Source organism: Notothenia rossii, assembly GCF_949606895.1.
Source record: "Notothenia rossii genome assembly, chromosome: 2".
Classification (NCBI taxonomy): Eukaryota; Metazoa; Chordata; class Actinopteri; order Perciformes; family Nototheniidae; genus Notothenia; species Notothenia rossii.
Window position 1 is genome coordinate 3,638,368 of NC_136904.1, and position 21,626 is coordinate 3,659,993.

The 21,626-nt window shown below is 40.1% G+C and overlaps 1 protein-coding gene across 2 annotated transcripts in view; it reads left to right on the forward strand.

Annotated features, from left to right (window-relative positions):
* The window catches only part of LOC307028613 (enhancer of mRNA-decapping protein 3-like), a 49,326-nt gene that overhangs the window by 3,401 nt on the left and 24,299 nt on the right, over nt 1-21,626 (forward strand). For both annotated transcript variants that reach the window (XM_079663783.1, XM_079663784.1), the window contains exon 4: nt 18,631-18,942. In XM_079663783.1, the coding sequence (XP_079519909.1) occupies nt 18,631-18,942 (312 nt within the window). The remainder of the gene's footprint in view (nt 1-18,630; nt 18,943-21,626) is intronic.

The following is a 21,626-nucleotide window of genomic DNA, read 5'->3' on the forward strand; positions in this document are numbered from 1 at the left end:
CGACCATTTATTGTAGGAACAAAAGGCAAACAAAGACAATATATCCAGATGCCGATAACCTTTAAGGATATTCAGTATAAATGTGTGGTCATTTATACTATCTCTTTCCATACAAAGCAACACAGAGCAGGTGAGTCTAGCCAGGTTAACACAACCACTGACTCCACGCAAAACTCCAATAATACGTACAAAATACCATAAATTTGGCTCCTACAGTCGGCTCCTGATATCCGCCAAATCGCTCTTTGTTTAGCTGATGGCGGTCAACTCGGTGAATATTGGCGTTCCTTATTCTCAATAATTGGACAAACATTGGAAACATCTCGTTAACAGCCGGTCCTATTCATTTAAGCAGGCATGATAGACCTGTTTGACGTCTTTGGAGTGAAGGAAGGAAGGAGTAGGAAACTAAAAAACTGGCATGTTCTTTTACAAATGTGCCCAAAAATATCAAGACGTTTTTTTATAGGTTAAGAAAGCCCAGTTTTAGATTTAGCTTATTCACCAGGAAGCTTCATTTTGAATCACAGAACTAATGTTGTTTTTATTTGGACGTATTGGATGACAGGAAATCCCCACAGAAGAGGTCATACGGCTCTGATGAGGAACACAAAGTAGATATTGTTCATTGACGGAAGGAAGTGTGACGCACCGAACTCCTTTTAAGTATTCCCAGAAAGTTGCGACAGAAGATGGGCTGTAAAAACTCAACCTGGTTTTTGTCCGTATAACTAAATGTTTAATGTTTTCTAGCTTATTTTAGGAAGGAAATACAAATTCTCTGCAGATCAAATTTTGTTTTTGTTGATAATTATACCGTCAAATATCTTTTGACACGCTGCATGTGTATCAAGGACACACACTTTTCTTTATACAAAGGGTTTTAGTGCATGTAAGTGGTCTGCAAAGACTAACAATCCCTGTTTTCATCGAGGGAGTTTCTCTCTCAAACATCAGCAGGAGAGGACTCTTTAAAATAGAGACACTACATACTGATATACACCTGAACATCAGCAGGAGAGGACTCTTTAAAATAGAGACACTACATACTGATATACACCTGAACATCAGCAGGAGAGGACTCTTTAAAATAGAGACACTACATACTGATATACACCTGAACATCAGCAGGAGAGGACTCTTTAAAGTAGAGACACTACATACTGATATACACCTGAACATCAGCAGGAGAGGACTCTTTAAAGTAGAGACACTACATACTGATATACACCTGAACATCAGCAGGAGAGGACTCTTTAAAGTAGAGACACTACATACTGATATACACCTGAACATCAGCAGGAGAGGACTCTTTAAAGTAGAGACACTACATACTGATATACACCTGAACATCAGCAGGAGAGGACTCTTTAAAGTAGAGACACTACATACTGATATACACCTGAACATCAGCAGGAGAGGACTCTTTAAAGTAGAGACACTACATACTGATATACACCTGAACATCAGCAGGAGAGGACTCTTTAAAGTAGAGACACTACATACTGATATACACCTGAACATCAGCAGGAGAGGACTCTTTAAAGTGGAGACACTACATACTGATATACACCTGAACATCAGCAGGAGAGGACTCTTTAAAGGAGAGACATTACATACTGATACACACCTGAACATCAGCAGGAGAGGACTCTTTAAAGGAGAGACATTACATACTGATACACACCTGAACATCAGCAGGAGAGGACTCTTTAAAGGAGAGACACTACATACACCTGAAAAGGAGCGGTATAGCCCCCCTTTAAGCTATTTTAACAATTCATAAACCCTACATTTGAGACATACATTTTATGTTAAACCATTTTCCAATTCAAAGCTGTCATTTAAATGAAATAAACCCTCTCTTTATAGGTCTCAAACAATCTAAACAACTACACGCTATGATACGTAGTCAGGGCAGTCACATGTTGACACGGAGATGCACATCTCTGCCTCGTCTCAGGCTGTAAAAATCAGAATGTGTTCCTCCACCTTCCTGATTAGATAAAGGCTAAAAGCAGCGTTTCCCCTCGTCAACATGCAATCAGCAGGAAGTGTTTTCTGTTGAAGCCGCTTCACTTTCACCCTCGTTATCAGAGAACAATGGAGAGGTCAGAGGTCAGCAGAATATTCTCCATCCTGGTTGTAAAAATGACCTCTGCCCTTCCTCTGCATGCAAGATGAAGTCTCGCACAAAAGAAGACCATTTATTCTCAATGGAAATGGACAAAAATATATTCATATTCAATTTTCTCAAATATATTGTACGTAGCATTTTAAGCACTTTTTTATTTAACATTTCCATTCAATGCTACTTTATAGTTCTACACTACGAACTTTCAGAGGGAAATCATGTGTTTCTACATTAATGTGGCTTTAATTACTCAAACAGGCATGAATTATAATCAAAACATATCATATATATTATTCTGAAATGGACCAATCAGCACAATGACTACTTTTACTTTTGGTACTTTAACTATATTTTGATAATACTTTTCTACTTTTACTTGAGTAACATTTAGAATGCATGACTTTTACTGTAACAGAGTATTCCTACACTCTGGTACTTCTACTTTTACTCAAGTACAAGATCTGAGTACTTCTACTTTTACTCAAGTACAAGATCTGAGTACTTCTACTTTTACTCAAGAACAAGATCTGAGTACTTCTACTTTTACTCAAGAACAAGATCTTAGTACTTCTACTTTTACTCAAGTACAAGATCAGAGTACTTCTACTTTTACTCAAGTACAAGATCTGAGTATTTCTACTTTTACTCAAGTACAATATCTGATTACTTCTACTTTTATTCAAGTACAAGATCTGGTACTTCTACTTTTACTCAAGTACAAGATCTGAGTACTTCTACTTCTACTCAAGTACAAGATCTGAGTACTTCTACTTCTACTCAAGTACAAGATCTGAGTACTTCTACTTTTACTCAAGTACAAGATCAGAGTACTTCTACTTTTACTCAAGTACAAGATCTGAGTATTTCTACTTTTACTCAAGTACAATATCTGATTACTTCTACTTTTATTCAAGTACAAGATCTGGTACTTCTACTTTTACTCAAGTACAAGATCTGAGTACTTCTACTTCTACTCAAGTACAAGATCTGAGTACTTCTACTTTTACTCAAGTACAAGATCTGAGTACTTCTACTTTTACTCAAGTACAAGATCTGAGTACTTCTACTTTTACTCAAGTACAAGATCTGAGTACTTCTACTTTTACTCAAGTTAAATATCTGAGTACTTCTCCCACCTCTGACAGTTCTTATCCAGAAGTGAAATGGCAGCAAACCCCCCCCTTCAGATTCCCATAGCGTGCTAAAGGCTTGTACCAAAGTTCCTCTTTACAATATGTGTGTGACTAAGATCAATAAACATTCCCTCCCTCCCTCTCTCCTAAAGAGGAGGTTATGCGAAGCTTTTCGTGCCCTCCTGTTCTCTCTTTCCCTCACACAGGAAACACCCCCCCCCCGACAGGAAGCCATTTTGTCCCAGAGTGCTCCGAGCGATATCAATTGTGGAAAGAAATGTTTACTTTTGACGTTTTTATTTTAATCTCTCGCTCTCAGGCTGGTGTTCGGGGAGCTAATGCCTAAATTGCACGGGGGCCAAAGTGTCCTGGGCTGTTTCTCTCACACGCAATCAGAGAGGGCAAGAGTACACATCCTTTACTCAAGTAGAAGTACAGATACTGGTGTTTAAAAATACTCTGGTGAAAGTAGAAGTACTGACTAAACTTCTTTACTCAAGTCAAAGTAAAGAGGCTTTGAAATGTACTTCAGTAAAAAGTACCCATAACTAGCAGCTGTTTTAAAGAGTACCTGACCTCCCTTTATATTAATAGAACAATAATGTCATTGTTAGCTAATGAATGTTTCCATGGTGAACAACGGCAACATGACAACGTTTCCATTGGTCCCTCTTCTTTAGAGAAGACCAGGAAATGATGGATACACGGATCGTGTTCAAATCAATAGGCACGCAATGACTCTAAATAATAATGATCACGCCACCAAACACACATTCAGACTAAAGGAACCAGCTGTTTGGAAAATGAGAGAAGTAGAAAGTACAAGTATTTGGGTTCAACATGTAAGAAGTAGAAAGTACAGGTATTTGTGTTCAACATGTAAGAAGTAGAAAGTACAGGTATTTGTGTTCAACATGTAAGAAGTAGAAAGTACAGGTATTTGTGTTCAACATGTAAGAAGTAGAAAGTACAGGTATTTGGGTTCAACATGTAAGAAGTAGAAAGTTCAGGTATTTGAGTTCAAAATGTAAGAAGTCAAAGTAAAAAGTGGTCAGAAAAATAAGTAGTGGAGTAAAGTACTGATACCAGAAACATGTACTTAAGTACAGTAACAAAGTATTTGTACTCCACTTTTGGCAAAAGAGAGATGAAGTCAGTTTTGACCGACACTTATTCAAGATTCCAGAAATGCTTCTCTGAATATCTGCCATTTATCTTTCTGGGAGAGTAGGATGGGAATTTTAGAAAGTGTTTTTTTGGTGAATGATTCAGAAAACCATCAGACCCAAACGCGTCTCATTAAAAGAGCTTTTTTTGGAAGAGGACTCTGCCCTTATGAAAACTGTTCCCATAAACAGCATCTGTATATGAAGGGGAAATTGTGTGCAGCTTTTTCCCATAAACCCCTGCTTCACGTTTCTTTTGAATCCTCTATACATCTGGGAAAAGGGCTTGGGGTGTATTCAGGTTTTAATGCCACATATTCACACTTTTATTGTGTTATTACTCACTTCCACTATAAACCACAGAGTAAAACTGTGTTAGGGCTTCACAATTTAGAAACAATAAGTAATAGAGATCGTCGACTGCAGTGCCTCTACTTTAAAGAGTCCTCTCCTGCTGATGTTCAGGTGTATATCAGTATGTAGTGTCTCTACTTTAAAGAGTCCTCCCCTGCTGATGTTCAGGTGTATATCAGTATGTAGTGTCTCTACTTTAAAGAGTCCTCTCCTGCTGATGTTCAGGTGTATATCAGTATGTAGTGTCTCTACTTTAAAGAGTCCTCTCCTGCTGATGTTCAGGTGTATACCAGTATGTAGTGTCTCTGCTTTAAAGAGTTCTCTCCTGCTGATGTTCAGGTGTATATCAGTATGTAGTGTCTCTACTTTAAAGAGTCCTCTCCTGCTGATGTTCAGGTGTATATCAGTATGTAGTGTCTCTACTTTAAAGAGTCCTCTCCTGCTGATGTTCAGGTGTACATCAGTATGCAGTGGCTCTACTTTAAAGAGTCCTCTCCTGCTGATGTTCAGGTGTATATCAGTATGTAGTGTCTCTACTTTAAAGAGTCCTCTCCTGCTGATGTTCAGGTGTACATCAGTATGCAGTGTCTCTACTTTAAAAAGTCCTCTCCTGCTGATGTTCAGGTGTATATCAGTATGTAGTGTCTCTACTTTAAAGAGTTCTCTCCTGCTGATGTTCAGGTGTATGTGAGGTTGTAGTGTCTCTACTTTAAAGAGTCCTCTCCTGCTGATGTTCAGGTGTATATCAGTATGTTGTGTCTCTACTTTAAAGAGTCCTCTCCTGCTGATGTTCAGGTGTATATGAGTATGTAGTGTCTCTACTTTAAAGAGTCCTCTCCTGCTGATGTTCAGGTGTATATCAGCATGTAGTGTCTCTACTTTAAAGAGTTCTCTCCTGCTGATGTTCAGGTGTATATGAGTATGTAGTGTCTCTACTTTAAAGAGTCCTCTCCTGCTGATGTTCAGGTGTACATCAGTATGCAGTGGCTCTACTTTAAAGAGTCCTCTCCTGCTGATGTTCAGGTGTATATCAGTATGTAGTGTCTCTACTTTAAAGAGTCCTCTCCTGCTGATGTTCAGGTGTACATCAGTATGCAGTGTCTCTACTTTAAAAAGTCCTCTCCTGCTGATGTTCAGGTGTATATCAGTATGTAGTGTCTCTACTTTAAAGAGTTCTCTCCTGCTGATGTTCAGGTGTATATGAGTATGTAGTGTCTCTACTTTAAAGAGTCCTCTCCTGCTGATGTTCAGGTGTATATCAGTATGTTGTGTCTCTACTTTAAAGAGTCCTCTCCTGCTGATGTTCAGGTGTATATGAGTATGTAGTGTCTCTACTTTAAAGAGTCCTCTCCTGCTGATGTTCAGGTGTATATCAGCATGTAGTGTCTCTACTTTAAAGAGTTCTCTCCTGCTGATGTTCAGGTGTATATGAGTATGTAGTGTCTCTACTTTAAAGAGTCCTCTCCTGCTGATGTTCAGGTGTATATCAGTATGTAGTGTCTCTACTTTAAAGAGTCCTCTCCTGCTGATGTTCAGGTGTATATCAGTATGTAGTGTCTCTACTTTAAAGAGTTCTCTCCTGCTGATGTTCAGGTGTATATCAGCATGTAGTGTCTCTACTTTAAAGAGTCCTCTCCTGCTGATGTTCACGTGTATATCAGTATGTAGTGTCTCTACTTTAAAGAGTCCTCTCCTGCTGATGTTCAGGTGTATATCAGTATGTAGTGTCTCTACTTTAAAGAGTCCTCTCCTGCTGATGTTCAGGTGTATATCAGTATGTAGTGTCTCTACTTTAAAGAGTTCTCTCCTGCTGATGTTCAGGTGTATATCAGCATGTAGTGTCTCTACTTTAAAGAGTCCTCTCCTGCTGATGTTCACGTGTATATCAGTATGTAGTGTCTCTACTTTAAAGAGTCCTCTCCTGCTGATGTTCAGGTGTATATCAGTATGTAGTGTCTCTACTTTAAAGAGTCCTCTCCTGCTGATGTTCAGGTGTATATCAGTATGTAGTGTCTCTACTTTAAAGAGTCCTCTCCTGCTGATGTTCAGGTGTATATCAGTATGTAGTGTCTCTACTTTAAAGAGTCCTCTCCTGCTGATGTTCAGGTGTATATCAGTATGTAGTGTCTCTACTTTAAAGATTCCTCTCCTGCTGATGTTCAGGTGTATACCAGTATGTAGTGTCTCTGCTTTAAAGAGTTCTCTCCTGCTGATGTTCAGGTGTATATCAGTATGTAGTGTCTCTACTTTAAAGAGTCCTCTCCTGCTGATGTTCAGGTGTATATCAGTATGTAGTGTCTCTACTTTAAAGAGTCCTCTCCTGCTGATGTTCAGGTGTACATCAGTATGCAGTGGCTCTACTTTAAAGAGTCCTCTCCTGCTGATGTTCAGGTGTATATCAGTATGTAGTGTCTCTACTTTAAAGAGTCCTCTCCTGCTGATGTTCAGGTGTACATCAGTATGCAGTGTCTCTACTTTAAAAAGTCCTCTCCTGCTGATGTTCAGGTGTATATCAGTATGTAGTGTCTCTACTTTAAAGAGTTCTCTCCTGCTGATGTTCAGGTGTATGTGAGTATGTAGTGTCTCTACTTTAAAGAGTCCTCTCCTGCTGATGTTCAGGTGTATATCAGTATGTTGTGTCTCTACTTTAAAGAGTCCTCTCCTGCTGATGTTCAGGTGTATATGAGTATGTAGTGTCTCTACTTTAAAGAGTCCTCTCCTGCTGATGTTCAGGTGTATATCAGCATGTAGTGTCTCTACTTTAAAGAGTTCTCTCCTGCTGATGTTCAGGTGTATATGAGTATGTAGTGTCTCTACTTTAAAGAGTCCTCTCCTGCTGATGTTCAGGTGTACATCAGTATGCAGTGGCTCTACTTTAAAGAGTCCTCTCCTGCTGATGTTCAGGTGTATATCAGTATGTAGTGTCTCTACTTTAAAGAGTCCTCTCCTGCTGATGTTCAGGTGTACATCAGTATGCAGTGTCTCTACTTTAAAAAGTCCTCTCCTGCTGATGTTCAGGTGTATATCAGTATGTAGTGTCTCTACTTTAAAGAGTTCTCTCCTGCTGATGTTCAGGTGTATATGAGTATGTAGTGTCTCTACTTTAAAGAGTCCTCTCCTGCTGATGTTCAGGTGTATATCAGTATGTTGTGTCTCTACTTTAAAGAGTCCTCTCCTGCTGATGTTCAGGTGTATATGAGTATGTAGTGTCTCTACTTTAAAGAGTCCTCTCCTGCTGATGTTCAGGTGTATATCAGCATGTAGTGTCTCTACTTTAAAGAGTTCTCTCCTGCTGATGTTCAGGTGTATATGAGTATGTAGTGTCTCTACTTTAAAGAGTCCTCTCCTGCTGATGTTCAGGTGTATATCAGTATGTAGTGTCTCTACTTTAAAGAGTCCTCTCCTGCTGATGTTCAGGTGTATATCAGTATGTAGTGTCTCTACTTTAAAGAGTTCTCTCCTGCTGATGTTCAGGTGTATATCAGCATGTAGTGTCTCTACTTTAAAGAGTCCTCTCCTGCTGATGTTCACGTGTATATCAGTATGTAGTGTCTCTACTTTAAAGAGTCCTCTCCTGCTGATGTTCAGGTGTATATCAGTATGAAGTGTCTCTACTTTAAATGGAGGTGTTTCATGAAATACTCAGTACATTATTTTAACCTTATTTGTTACAGATATTGCTGTATTGTTATTAATTGGATATTGCACTGTTCCGATATCAATACATTTTTGATTTATTGTGCAGCCTTACTGTTTGTTAAAAGCTGTAGAAGGTTGTGGGTTTTTCAGACTTTTAAAAGCATCAAAATGCATGTTTCTCAAATATATATATATAGTAGCTCTAATCTGTTCTTGTTGCATAACGTTGCTGATTCTCCCTCCGGCCCTTTTCCCTTTTCTCTGCTGAGTGTTACTCACACGCACAGCTGTTATGGCTTCATGTCCGTTTAGTCTGGCTTCTGACCGCATTTACCCCCCTGTGGACTGTAGATGTTACACACTGTTTATCTTTACAACCAGACCCGTATCCACGGATTCAACATTCCTCAAATAGCTAATCAACGGTCAGAAATCATTAACTGGCATTGCACAGAATGCTCCTGATGAGTGAAGCATAATAAAAACAAGAAAAGACACAAAAACAGCTTCTGCAAACGAACAGACACAGTTTTAAATACAATACAATGTACTATTGCAATACAGAAAGAGTCAATCATTGCACTGGAGTAAGTGTACTTATTCTGCTATTAGGACCATAACTAGTGTGCTGGAATAAGTGTTATCTTGCACTTCGATAAGATGAGAGAATAATAATAATCTTTATTTGTATAGGACCGTTCATACATGAGAGTAACACCTACGCCACTTCTGGGTGAAAATTACGGCCCCGCCCACTTTTGGGGAAAAACAACGCTGTCATTTGAATGGCGGTCGATATCAATTCTGAAGTTTTTGCCAATCCGGTCAGAAATTTCAGAAAACCGTGGATTTTCTGATCTTCAAAGAGCCCGGTTACGATGGCCTGTCAGGCGAACATTACATTAAATACAAATTTTGAAATTGGCGATCGGGCTCGATATATGGTTAAATTACAATCAGTAGGCGAGGCTGTAATTTCTCCAGCTGTTACTCTCATGAGCGAGGCAGAAAATAATAGTTTTATCACGCCAAAAAGCTGCTGTGTCGTTTATTGCACCTCAAACATTAAAACAAATCCAGAGTTCAGTGTTTCTGAACTTCCTCTAAGACAGGGGTGTCAAACTCAAGGCCCGTGGGCCAAAACCGGCCCGCAACCTCATTTTATGTGGCCCGCGAGAGCTTGCAAAGAATATAATATACAATACAATTGGTGTAATTGTTGAATATTTTCTTTCAATTATTTGCCCTAGACTGCTTTCAGACGTAGTTATTTATGAAGTTATTACCAGAACTGATAGAAATCCAATGCAGAGTCAATAATATAATATAAAAAGTATTTAATATATATGTATAGGTATATTTATATGTATATTTATATAGTCTAAAAGTTACAACCGGCCCTTAGAGTGCAACCATAATGCTAATGTGGCCCGTGATGAGATTGAGTTTGACACCCCTGCTCTAAGAAGAAAGGACAGTCAAAGAAGAGCTCTGTGGCTTCAGGCTCGATCGCCATTCAAATGACAATGTTGGTTTCCCCCTAAAGTGGGCGGGGCCTTAAAGTGACGTAGATGTTACTCTCAGTCTCATCTATGGACATTGATCGCCTCCTGCTATATTTAACCACATATCGAGCCCGATCGTCGATTTCCAACGATTTAATGTAATGTTTGCCTGACAGGCCATGGTAACCGGGCTCTTTGAAGATCCATAAATCCACGGTTTTCTTAAATTTCTGATGGGATTGGCTAAAACTTCAGAATTTGTATTGACCACCATTTAAATGACAGCTTTGTTTTCCCCCAAAAGTGGGTGGGGCTGGAAGTGACGCATGTGTTACTCATGTATACAATAAGTGCAGTTCAAGGTACTTCACATAGACATTTCACAGACAATGTATATCACACAGAATACAGTTACCAGTTAGAAACAAACAAAAAATAGCATAGTAGTAATATATAAAATACATTTAGATTAAAAGTACAATTCTGAAATTATTGATGATGCATTTAATTTCCAAGCGTTTTCCCCGGCGCTCAAAGGCTCTTTACAGTGGTGATAAGACGAGATATAATACAATAAAAACATATTGAAACAGCAATATAATTCACAAATTAAAAGCCAGTCTGAAGAGGTGTGTTTTGGTCAGTGTTTTGAAGGTGGGGGGGGTCGGTGCACTACAAGGGGGATAATGCAAATGCAGGACCATAGATTTTCCCATAAAGAACTCGGTGTTCAAATATGTTGGTCTTTGTTTATAATCAGGGGTGCACACAACTTTCTCAGTGAGGTACTCAGATGAGTACCTGGAGTCAGTGTTTGGTACTCCAACTTCCGGCTCCCCTCAAAGTTCCCATGAAGCCCTCTGTATCGCGAATGTCAGCGGGGGGGGTAGTAGTAGAGTGCAGAGCTTCGTGACCACAGAGCGTTTGAACGTTGTGATCAGCTGTTTTAGCGCAGTGCTGCTGTACAGGCCGACGTTAACAGCAGCCCTGTCTGTGCACACGGAGACCAACTCCGTCGTCCGATGATCTAACCGCCTTCTGGAAAAGCTTCACATATACATCGGTACGCAAATGCGCTTTGTGACACAAGTGACGGTACGCATTTCAGATTGTTGCCGCGCATGCGTACCTGCGTACCACTTATGTGCACCCCTGTTTATAATTATGGTTTTGGCATAAAATCTCGAGTCCTATACGTCCGATAAAAAGTTCTCGAGACCAAGAACTTTAAAAGCGGTCTCAAGGACTACAACACTATTATTGTGTATCAATAATGCGTTGGATAAGTTAGGTGTATAGTACGTTTATATTTTACTTTGTAGGATCTATAGTTTGATAGATATCACGAGTTTTCATCGTAACTTGGCTGGTTTTATCTGTACTTCCTAGGCCTTTTTATGATGATTTAAATGTGACCATCATTCTTCAGTTCATTTCGTTCTTAGCGTTCATATAATGGGCTTTTTCCTCATTGAATACCATACCTCCTGTTGTGTGGAAGAAAGCGTGATGGGGTCGCTTTAGTTGGATTATTGGGACCACATGTTTGTAAAAGCTACAATAGGTTTGGCATTTCATTGAAATAAGACTTTTTCCATAATTTTTTTTAATTTCTTAACTTAGATTGTTGATATAATCTACTTTTTAAATCAGTCAAAGTCCAATTTATTGTCAATCTCAAAATATGTTTGTATACACAGAAATATGTAATGTACTGTTTCCCAGAGTCCCGAGGTACAAAAAACACATTAAAATACAAGAACACTCAATAATTACCGTAATTCTCGGACTATAAGCCGCGCCTTTTTCCCAATTTTTCGACGCTGCGGCTTATATAACGGTGCGGCTAATCTATGGATTTTTACAGCTAACGGCCACTAGGGGACCTCCTAAATCTATGGGTTTTACAGGTTACAGTCCACCACCTTTAACTCTATGGGCTCTATGGCCGGTCCGCGCCCCCCACCTTTAAGCGGCGGGCTCCAGCAGGAAAAGCTGGAGGCCGGAAAAGAGTGAGACAGGTAGCGCACAAAAGTAAAAGTGGAACCGAGAGTGGTACGAGAGACAGAACGAGAGCAAGACAGACAGACATTACGAGAGCGAGACAGTTTGTCCCCGTACCACTGGTTGAAAACCACTGCTGTAGATCACTGCCGGTACGTGCGCTGGGAGCGCACCGTTTAAGTTTGAAAGTTGAAAAGTGTGTGTGTCTGAAACGCTATGTGATCCAGTACAGTTTACACAGCACATGTTCTGTAGCTACTATTGCACTAAATGCTAACACTTGAATACGTTATGCAAATATGCAACTTGTTTGTTGAAATGTTAATAAATGGGAGCTTCCTCAAACAGCCATCTCTTTCCCGACAATCCCCTCTGTGCACGAACCCTTACATATGGTGATTAAACATTAAAACACCTGCGGCTTATAGTCCAGTGCGGCTTATATATGTACACATCATTCAATTGAGCTGCTGCGGCTTATATTCAGGTGCGCCTTATAGTCCGGAAATTACGGTACATAATAACCGCTATGGGATTTTACCTAAAAGTCATGACATCCCTTAAAAGCAGTGATAAATCTTCCCTAATTGGGTTTAAAATGTGTATATTTAACAGTATAATGACCCTATAGCGCTCACTTGCGTTGGAGATATTGCTGGCTGCTGCCCCGGATTGATTTATGTCTGTAAATTAGTCGAAGAAGTGAATCAGTCAACTCCCTGCTTGCTCTTCAATAATCTGTTTGACTTGGAGCGCTGCCCGCTGCATTCAGAAGTTTTGATTCGTAGCTTGACAAAACACTTCCTTGTAAATAAAGACATTGTTGGCTCGTGTTCATAAAGACGGTAGCTTTTACCTCTGTTCACACACTAACCCCCCCCACCCCCCAACCGGTCCGACCGGTCTGTTTCTGCTGCTTAGAAGGATTAACAATTAGTAAATCACTTATGAAGACTTAGCAGTACACTCATCTGAGTTTGGAGGGGATTAAACTCATTATTAATAAAGTTATATTCAATTCAAATGTATTTAGATATCACAAACATATTGTCTCAGAGGGCTGCACAAATTAACAAACATGCATGATAATAACAAAAGATATATCTGAGAATATAGTACAATGACAAGATAAATGACACAAATACACTTATAATACAACAATTACAATTCCATAAAATGTTTATTATGACTTCATATCTGAAGAGAACCCTCCAGTGTGTCTTTTTTAGTGCTGGTTTTGAGGCTGTTTTTCGATGAGAACAAGTATTGAATTGATTGATCCCAAGTTGGATATCAGTCAGTCAGGTTAACGGCACATGGAAATGTATACACATATCTACAGTAGAAAGCACTGGTGGAAGAAGTACTAGTACCTATTTTAAAAGTTAAAATACTACAGTCTAAGAATGTAAACGTCCTGATTTCCAAATCCTACGTGAGTAAAAGTACAGAAGTATTACAAGATAAATGTATAAGAAGTAAAAGTACTCGTTGTGGATGTTTCGCAGTGTTATATTTTTATAACACATTATATTTGTATCACGTATAAATACATAGAAGAGCATTGCAATGTTTGTCAGTGTGGATCCATTTTAGTTAACTTTCGAGTGTTAAATCAATTAAATGCAGTAAAAAGTGCAATTTATGCCTCTTTAATGTTATGGAATAAAAGTATAAAGTAGCAGTTTAATGGAAATACTTCCATATAGTATATAGTGTACTCTGTTACAATTAAAAGTCCTGCATTCAAAATGTTACTCAAGTAGAAGTACTCAGATCTGGTTCTTGAGTAAAAGTAGAAGTACTCAGATCTTGTACTTGAGTAAAAGTAGAAGTACTCAGATCTTGTACTTGAGTAAAAGTAGAAATACTCAGATCTTGTATTCGAGTAAAAGTAGAAGTACTCTGATCTGGTTCTTGAGTAAAAGTAGAAGTACTCAGATCTTATACTTGAGTAAAAGTAGAAGTACTCAGATCTTGTACTTGAGTAAAAGTAGAAGTACTCCGATCTTGTACTTAGTGAAAGTAGAAGTACTCAGATCTTGTACTTGAGTAAAAGTAGAAGTACTCAGATCTTGTATTCGAGTAAAAGTAGAAGTACTCTGATCTGGTTCTTGAGTAACAGTAGAAGTACTCAGATCTTGTACTTGAGTAAAAGTAGAAGTACTCCGATCTTGTACTTAGTGAAAGTAGAAGTACTCAGATCTTGTACTTGAGTAAAAGTAGAAGTACTCAGATCTTGTACTTGAGTAAAAGTAGAAGTACTCCGATCTTGTACTTAGTGAAAGTAGAAGTACTCAGATCTTGTACTTGAGTAAAAGTAGAAGTACTCAGATCTTGTACTTGAGTAAAAGTAGAAGTAATCAGATCTTGTACTTGAGTAAAAGTAGAAGTACTCAGATCTTGTACTTGAGTAAAAGTAGAAGTACCAGAGTGTAGGAATACTCTGTTTCAGTAAAAGTCCTGCATTCAAAATGTTCCTCAAGTGAAAGTAGAAAAGTATTCTCATCAAAATATAGTGAAAGACAGTAAAAGTAGTCATTGTGCAGATTGGTCCATTTCAGAATAATAGATATGATATGTTTTATAATGATTGATCATGAAAGTGTTCTCAAAGCTGGTAAAGGTGCAGCTAGTTTGAATGACTTTGTATACTGCAGGGTAGCTGGTGGATTTACTCCAGGTGGAACTAAAGTCTGATTCAACACTTGATTATATTTCACATCATTCATCCACATCTGTGAAGTAACTAAAGGTATTAAATACATGTAGTGGAGGAAAAGTACACCATGTACCTCTGAACTGTAGAGGAGCATAAAATGGAAATACTCACGTTAAGTACAAGTACCTCAAAACTGTACTTAAGTATTTGTACTTCCCACCTCTGATCATTTCAGAGTCTTTAGCTTCATGTCTCTAAACGTGCTGCTGCAACAAAGCCCTTTGTCCATGAGGACTCAGGTCTGTGAACTAAAGGGATTAAACACATGTAGCCTAACAAAGGAAAGTCAAGTACAAGTACCTCAAACATTTATTTAAGTACAGTTCTTGAGTACATTTTAAGTTTGTTTTCTTAATGTGTGCATATGTATAAATGTGTCTGTTGATTGTGTGTATATAGGATATATATATTTGTATATATATTTGTATTCGGGATGGTGGGAAATGTTATTTGGATCTCTCTGTCTCTACACACAAACTGGAAGACTGACAATAAAGTTGACATTGAAATCTACTTCCCACTTTCTCCATTCGGAATCAATAAAGCAATCAGTTTGAAGTCGGCTCAGAAGGAGGCTGTTGTGACTCCTCGTGGTTCCTTGTGTCCTCCCAGAGTTAGCGTGCGATCTGAGCGTAGCGTGAGACGGCTCTCTGCGTCCCAGAGAGCGTGAGAGCTCAGCGAGGCTAAAGCTGAACGCCAGGTTTTTCCAGTTTTGTTTTTTTTGTTCTCTGTTCATTTCTTTTTTTTGTTTTTGCACACATGTATGTAAACTTTATTGAAGGACGCTCAGACGGCGATTGTATGTTTTGTGTACGCAGCGTTTGGTTCTCATGTGGTTGACTCACAGAGGGTAAGGAAGGTGCACAGTTACATAAGAGGAAGAGACGAGTGTCGAGGCAGGATTTCAGAGCTCAGGAACAAACTGTGGGTGCTTTATATATTACATTTGATTTAGCTGACTTACAAGAAGATACACATTAAGAACAGCAGGTACATTTACTATCGTGTGTTCTAGTGCACTACTTTCAAATGATCTACTTTTATTACGTATATTTAGTGAGAATGTTTTCTGAGGTGATGTTTTGGATTCAAAATGCTACCCCAAAACAAAGCTTTCTACTCTGAGTCTATAACATGGTGTTCCCGAGGTTGATGCTCTGGATAATGAACTGCTGACGTCTGAACTGTTAATTAGATTAAGATTCTGATGTTGGGATATCTCCTCACTAATTACATTTAGAAAAGAATAACCTTGTTACTTTCCCATGAACTGCAAGTGCCCTTTCCATGTTAGTACTTGTGCGAGACAAACACAGGGGTTTCATAAGATAAGATGTATTTATTTGTGCACAAGGGAGAAACACACATTAAATCAGGAAGCCTAAAGAAGGGGCTTGGGTTCAGGTTAGTGCCAAGCCCCCAGGAAGTGCGCCAGACTCTGTGCCAAAATGTGTTGTGTCCAAACGGCGGTACTGCAACTCCCGTATCGGTCCGTGACGTCACCCGGCCCAAAACAACTTTTTCCCATTGACTAACATGGAAAGAGATATCTGTAAATCGGAGGATCATTTTTTTTTTTAACTAAATAAACTACCCGGTATGAACTATTGCATAGCCCTTATTAGAATCATTCGGTCCTTAAAGTTGTAAAATGCACTAAAAGCCGTATCTAGATTTGTTTTCTCTCTCCATTCATTCTAGTGAGCCGAGAGGGGGCGGGGCTTAAGGGGCGCATGCTCTGTGACTTCACATACGGGTTCTTCTGCTCTGATGGGTAATGTGACGATGTAACGTTTCTCTCTCTCAAAAGTTGGGCCATTTTGTTGGGTGCGTTCACACCTGCCTTGTATAGACCGGTTGAATCGAACCCTGGTGCGTTTAGCCGCTTGGTGCGGTTCATTTGGGTCGGTGTGAACACAGTCCGAGACCTCTTAAGTGAACTAAACAACCGGACTCTGGTCCGCTAAAATAGGTGGTCTCGGAGGGCTTGCTTGCGAACTCTGGAGCGGTTCATTGCTGGTGTGAACGCAGTCCGCACCAAAACATAGAAAGCGCAGTATTTACGTGTCACAAGAACGCGGATATCTTCAAAATCTTTAGCGAAAGAGTCTTTTTCAAGATATCCGCGGTTGTTTAGTTAAAGAGTAAAGCAGAATGAAGTGTTGAACAGTGTCGAGTAAAGTAAAAATTCTCCGTCAGCTACATAAAAGTAAGAACACCTGTCGTGGGTGAAACGCCCCTTCTTACTGCAGAACGTCTCTCATGAACAAGAACATACCGATCTAGATCCCTCTGCTTCGCGTTGGGCTCCTGATCAGCCTGTCGGTGTTCTTTTCCCCATAATGACCGCGCCGCTGCACATTATCCCGCTTATTACATGGCCACATTCTCAACAAAGTAACGACATGACTCCCAATATTAATTGAAATGCTTTTGTGGATTTAGAAAATGATTTTATTGATTTGAAAAATAGTTGTAAGTATTGATTTAAATTGACATGCATCCGCTAACAAAAAAATAGTCCGTTGTTACCGTTTGAACCACGTAGCAACGGCAGGAACTGCTTCGATAGCGTTTTTGAGGAGCTTTTTGATTACAGATTTGAAAACATCGTTGCTTGCTTTAAAAGTAGCACAATTCATTATGTCAAACCTTGGAAAGTATCTAGATATCCCTGCCCTAATGCCAAAGTAACTGCACACTGAATATGTGTCTGAAAAATGAAACAATGTAACAAACTGTGGTCTGGTTCGCACCAGAGAGTGGACTATTACCCCTAGTTTCCACCGTGTCTGTCTGCGTCGCGTAACGGCTGCGCCGCTGTTTTGGTCCGGCCTCCTCCGGCGTCATACCTTACCGGACGCGTTTCAGAAGCATTTCAGAAGCGGAGCGTCTTTCCTGCCGGCTCGCAGTTTTAGTTGATTTGGGCATATTTCCTGGACAGACTACTTTGTACAGACAAAGTTAATAATAATTGTAATATCCCAGTTATAAACGACATGAATCAAAGATGTGTTGCTGTATTTTAGTGGCACAAAAATTAATTCATCATCATAATTATTCTATATATATTTACACAGTGACTGTAAACCGGAGGAGAACGCTGGCATTTCTCCTGCTTGAAAGACTACGGAGGGATAGGGTCTGCAAAATTAGTTTGTGTATGTATATGTATAGGCCTATATATATATATATATATATATATATATATATATATATATATATATATATATATATATATATATATATATATATATGCCCTGAACGTTCCACTTCCTGCCTGCCCGACATTACCTTACGGCTGTGTCGCGTCGAAAAATAAACTTCAATCCTATTTCGAGCGGAGCCCAGCGGCGAGACACTTCTGCGACGCTTCTGAGCCGTAACGCGGCGGGGCTGGTGGAATAGCACCCATTGACTAGAGTGGCCGCGATTCTATGCGGACGCCGCGGCGCAGCCGTAACGCGGCCGTAACGCGGCCGTCACACGACGCAGACGGACCCGGTGGAAACTAGGAGTTAGGTGTGAATGCACCCTTAATGCGCCAATGAGCAGCTCTCATAGGAAAGAACGAGACCCCGCCTCCCACCCTCTATCCAGTTCTTAACATACATCCATGGTTATTGCCTGGGAAGGACTTTCCTCATTTCTTTTGGCTTACAACCTACTGTCATAGGTGTCGTTTATACTCGGGACACTGGGGACATGTCTCCAGCACTTTTGGAAATTACCCTTTTTGTCCCCAACTCTTTGCAACAGGATAATCTGTCAAACATAGCGTGCACAAAGAATTGTACACTTTGAGAAAAGTGAAAGGTTTATTTGCAAAAGAGAACATGAACAATCTGCAGGACTGTATGTCTGGAAACCCAAGACACGTTTAATTAAATAGAGAGTGAAGCAATGGATGCTACCGCTTTGTAGTATTGTGCGTTTATGTAAAGTGACACCCATGGTCTCTGTGCCTCTCCAGGTCAGTCAAACGTCAGAGGGGCGACTCAGGCGTCTCAGAGGAAGAACATGGTGAGGATTGGAGGTCCGACGACGAGAGACGACGAGTGTTTCGGAGGAGGGACGGACGACAACATGGACTCTGACTTCGACTTCGAGGGGAACCTGGCTCTGTTCGATAAAGCCGTCGTGTTCTCAAAGATCTCCTCTCTCGGCTCAGAGGGAGAGAAACAGACGTATCGCCACGACCAGAACATCCTGGAGGTCAAACCCATCGTTTACAGACAGATAACGGTTCCTCAGCATCAGCACGGGGGAAAAGAGTACTGCACCGGTGAGACACACACACACACACACACACACACACACACACACACACACACCACACACACACACACACACACACACACACACACACACACGCACACACGCACACACGCACACACGCACACACGCACACACGCACACACACACACAGACACTCAGTGTCAGACACACTCACACTCACACTCACACACACACTCATGCATAGACACTCAGTGTCAGACACTGACACACTCATACACACACATAGACACACACACACACACTTGCATGCATAGACACACTCAGACACACTCAGACACACTCACACACACACACACGCACGCACGCATAGACACTCACTGTCAGACAGACGCACACACACACACACACACACACACACACACACGCACACACACACACACACACACACACACGCATAGACACTCACTGTCAGACACAGACACACTCATACACACTCACACACACTCACTCAACCACTTACACGCATAGACACTCACTGTCAGACACACACACACGCACACACACACACACACACACACACACACACACACACACACACACACACACACACACACACACACACACACACACACACACACACACACACACACACACACACACACACACACACACACACACAGCACGTCTGTAGTCTCTAGATTTAGAAAGACGTCATCACTTCAATGTCCCCTCCTCATCTTTTGAAGCACTCGACGCTTCAGTCCATATTTATTGGCATTTATCCTCAACTGAATCTGACGTGAGGAAAGAAGCCCAAAGGGTCAGGTCTTCTTCAGAGCCACTGTCACAGCCTGACCGCTTTGGGGAAGTTTTATCAGTGAGCACGACACACTGCTGCTTTCTGAAGGGGTCGTGTTTTTCCACTGAGTTTAATCTTTGACCAGGAGCACCACCTGTTTATCTGAAGCCCTGTGACAGCTCCGACCTAAAGTGAACCTCCTCCTACTGGGAGGGTCAGACTGACTCCTGGTTTTCATGACCTTTGACCCACACAGACAATGACTCATCCTGCTTCACACTTCAGCGTGTTACACAACTGGTTAATGAAGACATCATGGAAGTGAATGGCACGCTAACACAGGAGTCACTCAACCTCAGGGATCAAAACACATCTTAGTCTGGTCACAGATCAAGAGGTTCTCTAGAGCCGTTGTGGAAAGAGTGGGAGAAGCAAACGTATATCGGACCAATCAGCCTGATCCTATGAAAGCCTTCTCTTTGCTGGTTTAGATTATATCTCTGCTGAAACATAAAAAAACCGGGAAATGATGAGAATTAGAGCTGCACAATTTTGAAAAAATATATACTTGCAGTGATTTATTTTTGACAGATAAGGGAATGATCGTTTTTTTAATTATTCAGATAATTAAAAATATATGTACCCAACCAATGTGAAATGTAATTGTCTGCAGTGATTCTATGGAGTCTCCAAAAGTGTGCACAAAGCATATTTCGGCTGCCCGGGCCTAAGGAAGTTGCTCTACTTAAGAAATCTCTGTTAGTTTAACTACTTTACATTCAAAACAAATAGCTTATAAAATGTGGCACGGCATTATTGAAAAAGCTACATATTAGTTTATAGAATAATTACATCATATTTATCTTAACCAGCAACACCAATAAAACACTGCTTCACATAAATGCATCTCAAATAATCATCAGTTTGTATTCAATGCAAGGCAACTGAACCACACATCAGCATTTCATCCATGCATTTCAACATGACATGCATTTGTTAAAGGGGTCTGAACTTAACGAGGAGATTTGATTTGGTCCTTTGTCGGCTGGGACTTCTTTGCAGCACCACAGAATTCAATTCAGATTATCATTTCTTTTATTCTTTGCCTTCACCAAATAATCTCAATAAAATGTTGATTAAATTTGCAGCCGTGGTCGAAATGCTGAAATAACATTTAAGTGTGGAGAATAAAGACCGAACTTTCAGTATGTTTGATTTGATTTGTTCCCAACATTTGGACTTCATTCTAAAATTACAAAACTAAAAGTATAACTTTATTTTGAAATGTAGTAATATAATTTCAGCTTTATTTTGGACATTTCTCTAGATGGGAATAAACTAATCTTCCACCTAATTTATTTTCTCTTATACCTGGCCTTTATTCTCTCTCATGTCAAGCAGCATCTTCCCTCTCCTGGGGCCTCGTGTATAACGCCGTGCGTAGGATTCACGTGGGAAGGTTGCTTACGTAGTAGAAATCCGAAAAATAGGTACATAAACTATCCGACATTTTCCGATTCACCGAACATTGCGTACCGGCGAGGAAAGTGCGTATGGCACTTCCTACGCCGGTTTCCCTTTATAAATCACAACCGACTCGAAATGCGGTGCAGCTTTTGCGAGCTTCACGTAACGCCCATGTTTGCCTATAAATAGTAAAAGAAACGCCCTTTCATTCTTTCATTCATTCATTTTGACTGACTTTATGAAGAAGATCGCAGGAAATGACGACAGCTCAAAAAAACATCTCACACCGTGTCAGATTCTGGTTATTTTGGGGAGGTGGAGATAAATCATATTGTTTGTGGATGCAGTTTGAACCAGAGTAGCAGCATGGAGGTCGGATCGTCAACAAAATAAATAAATAAGTGGTCCGAAAAAGGTTAATGACAAAAAGAATACACATAGCCTTCCTCAGGCAGTGTGTTTGT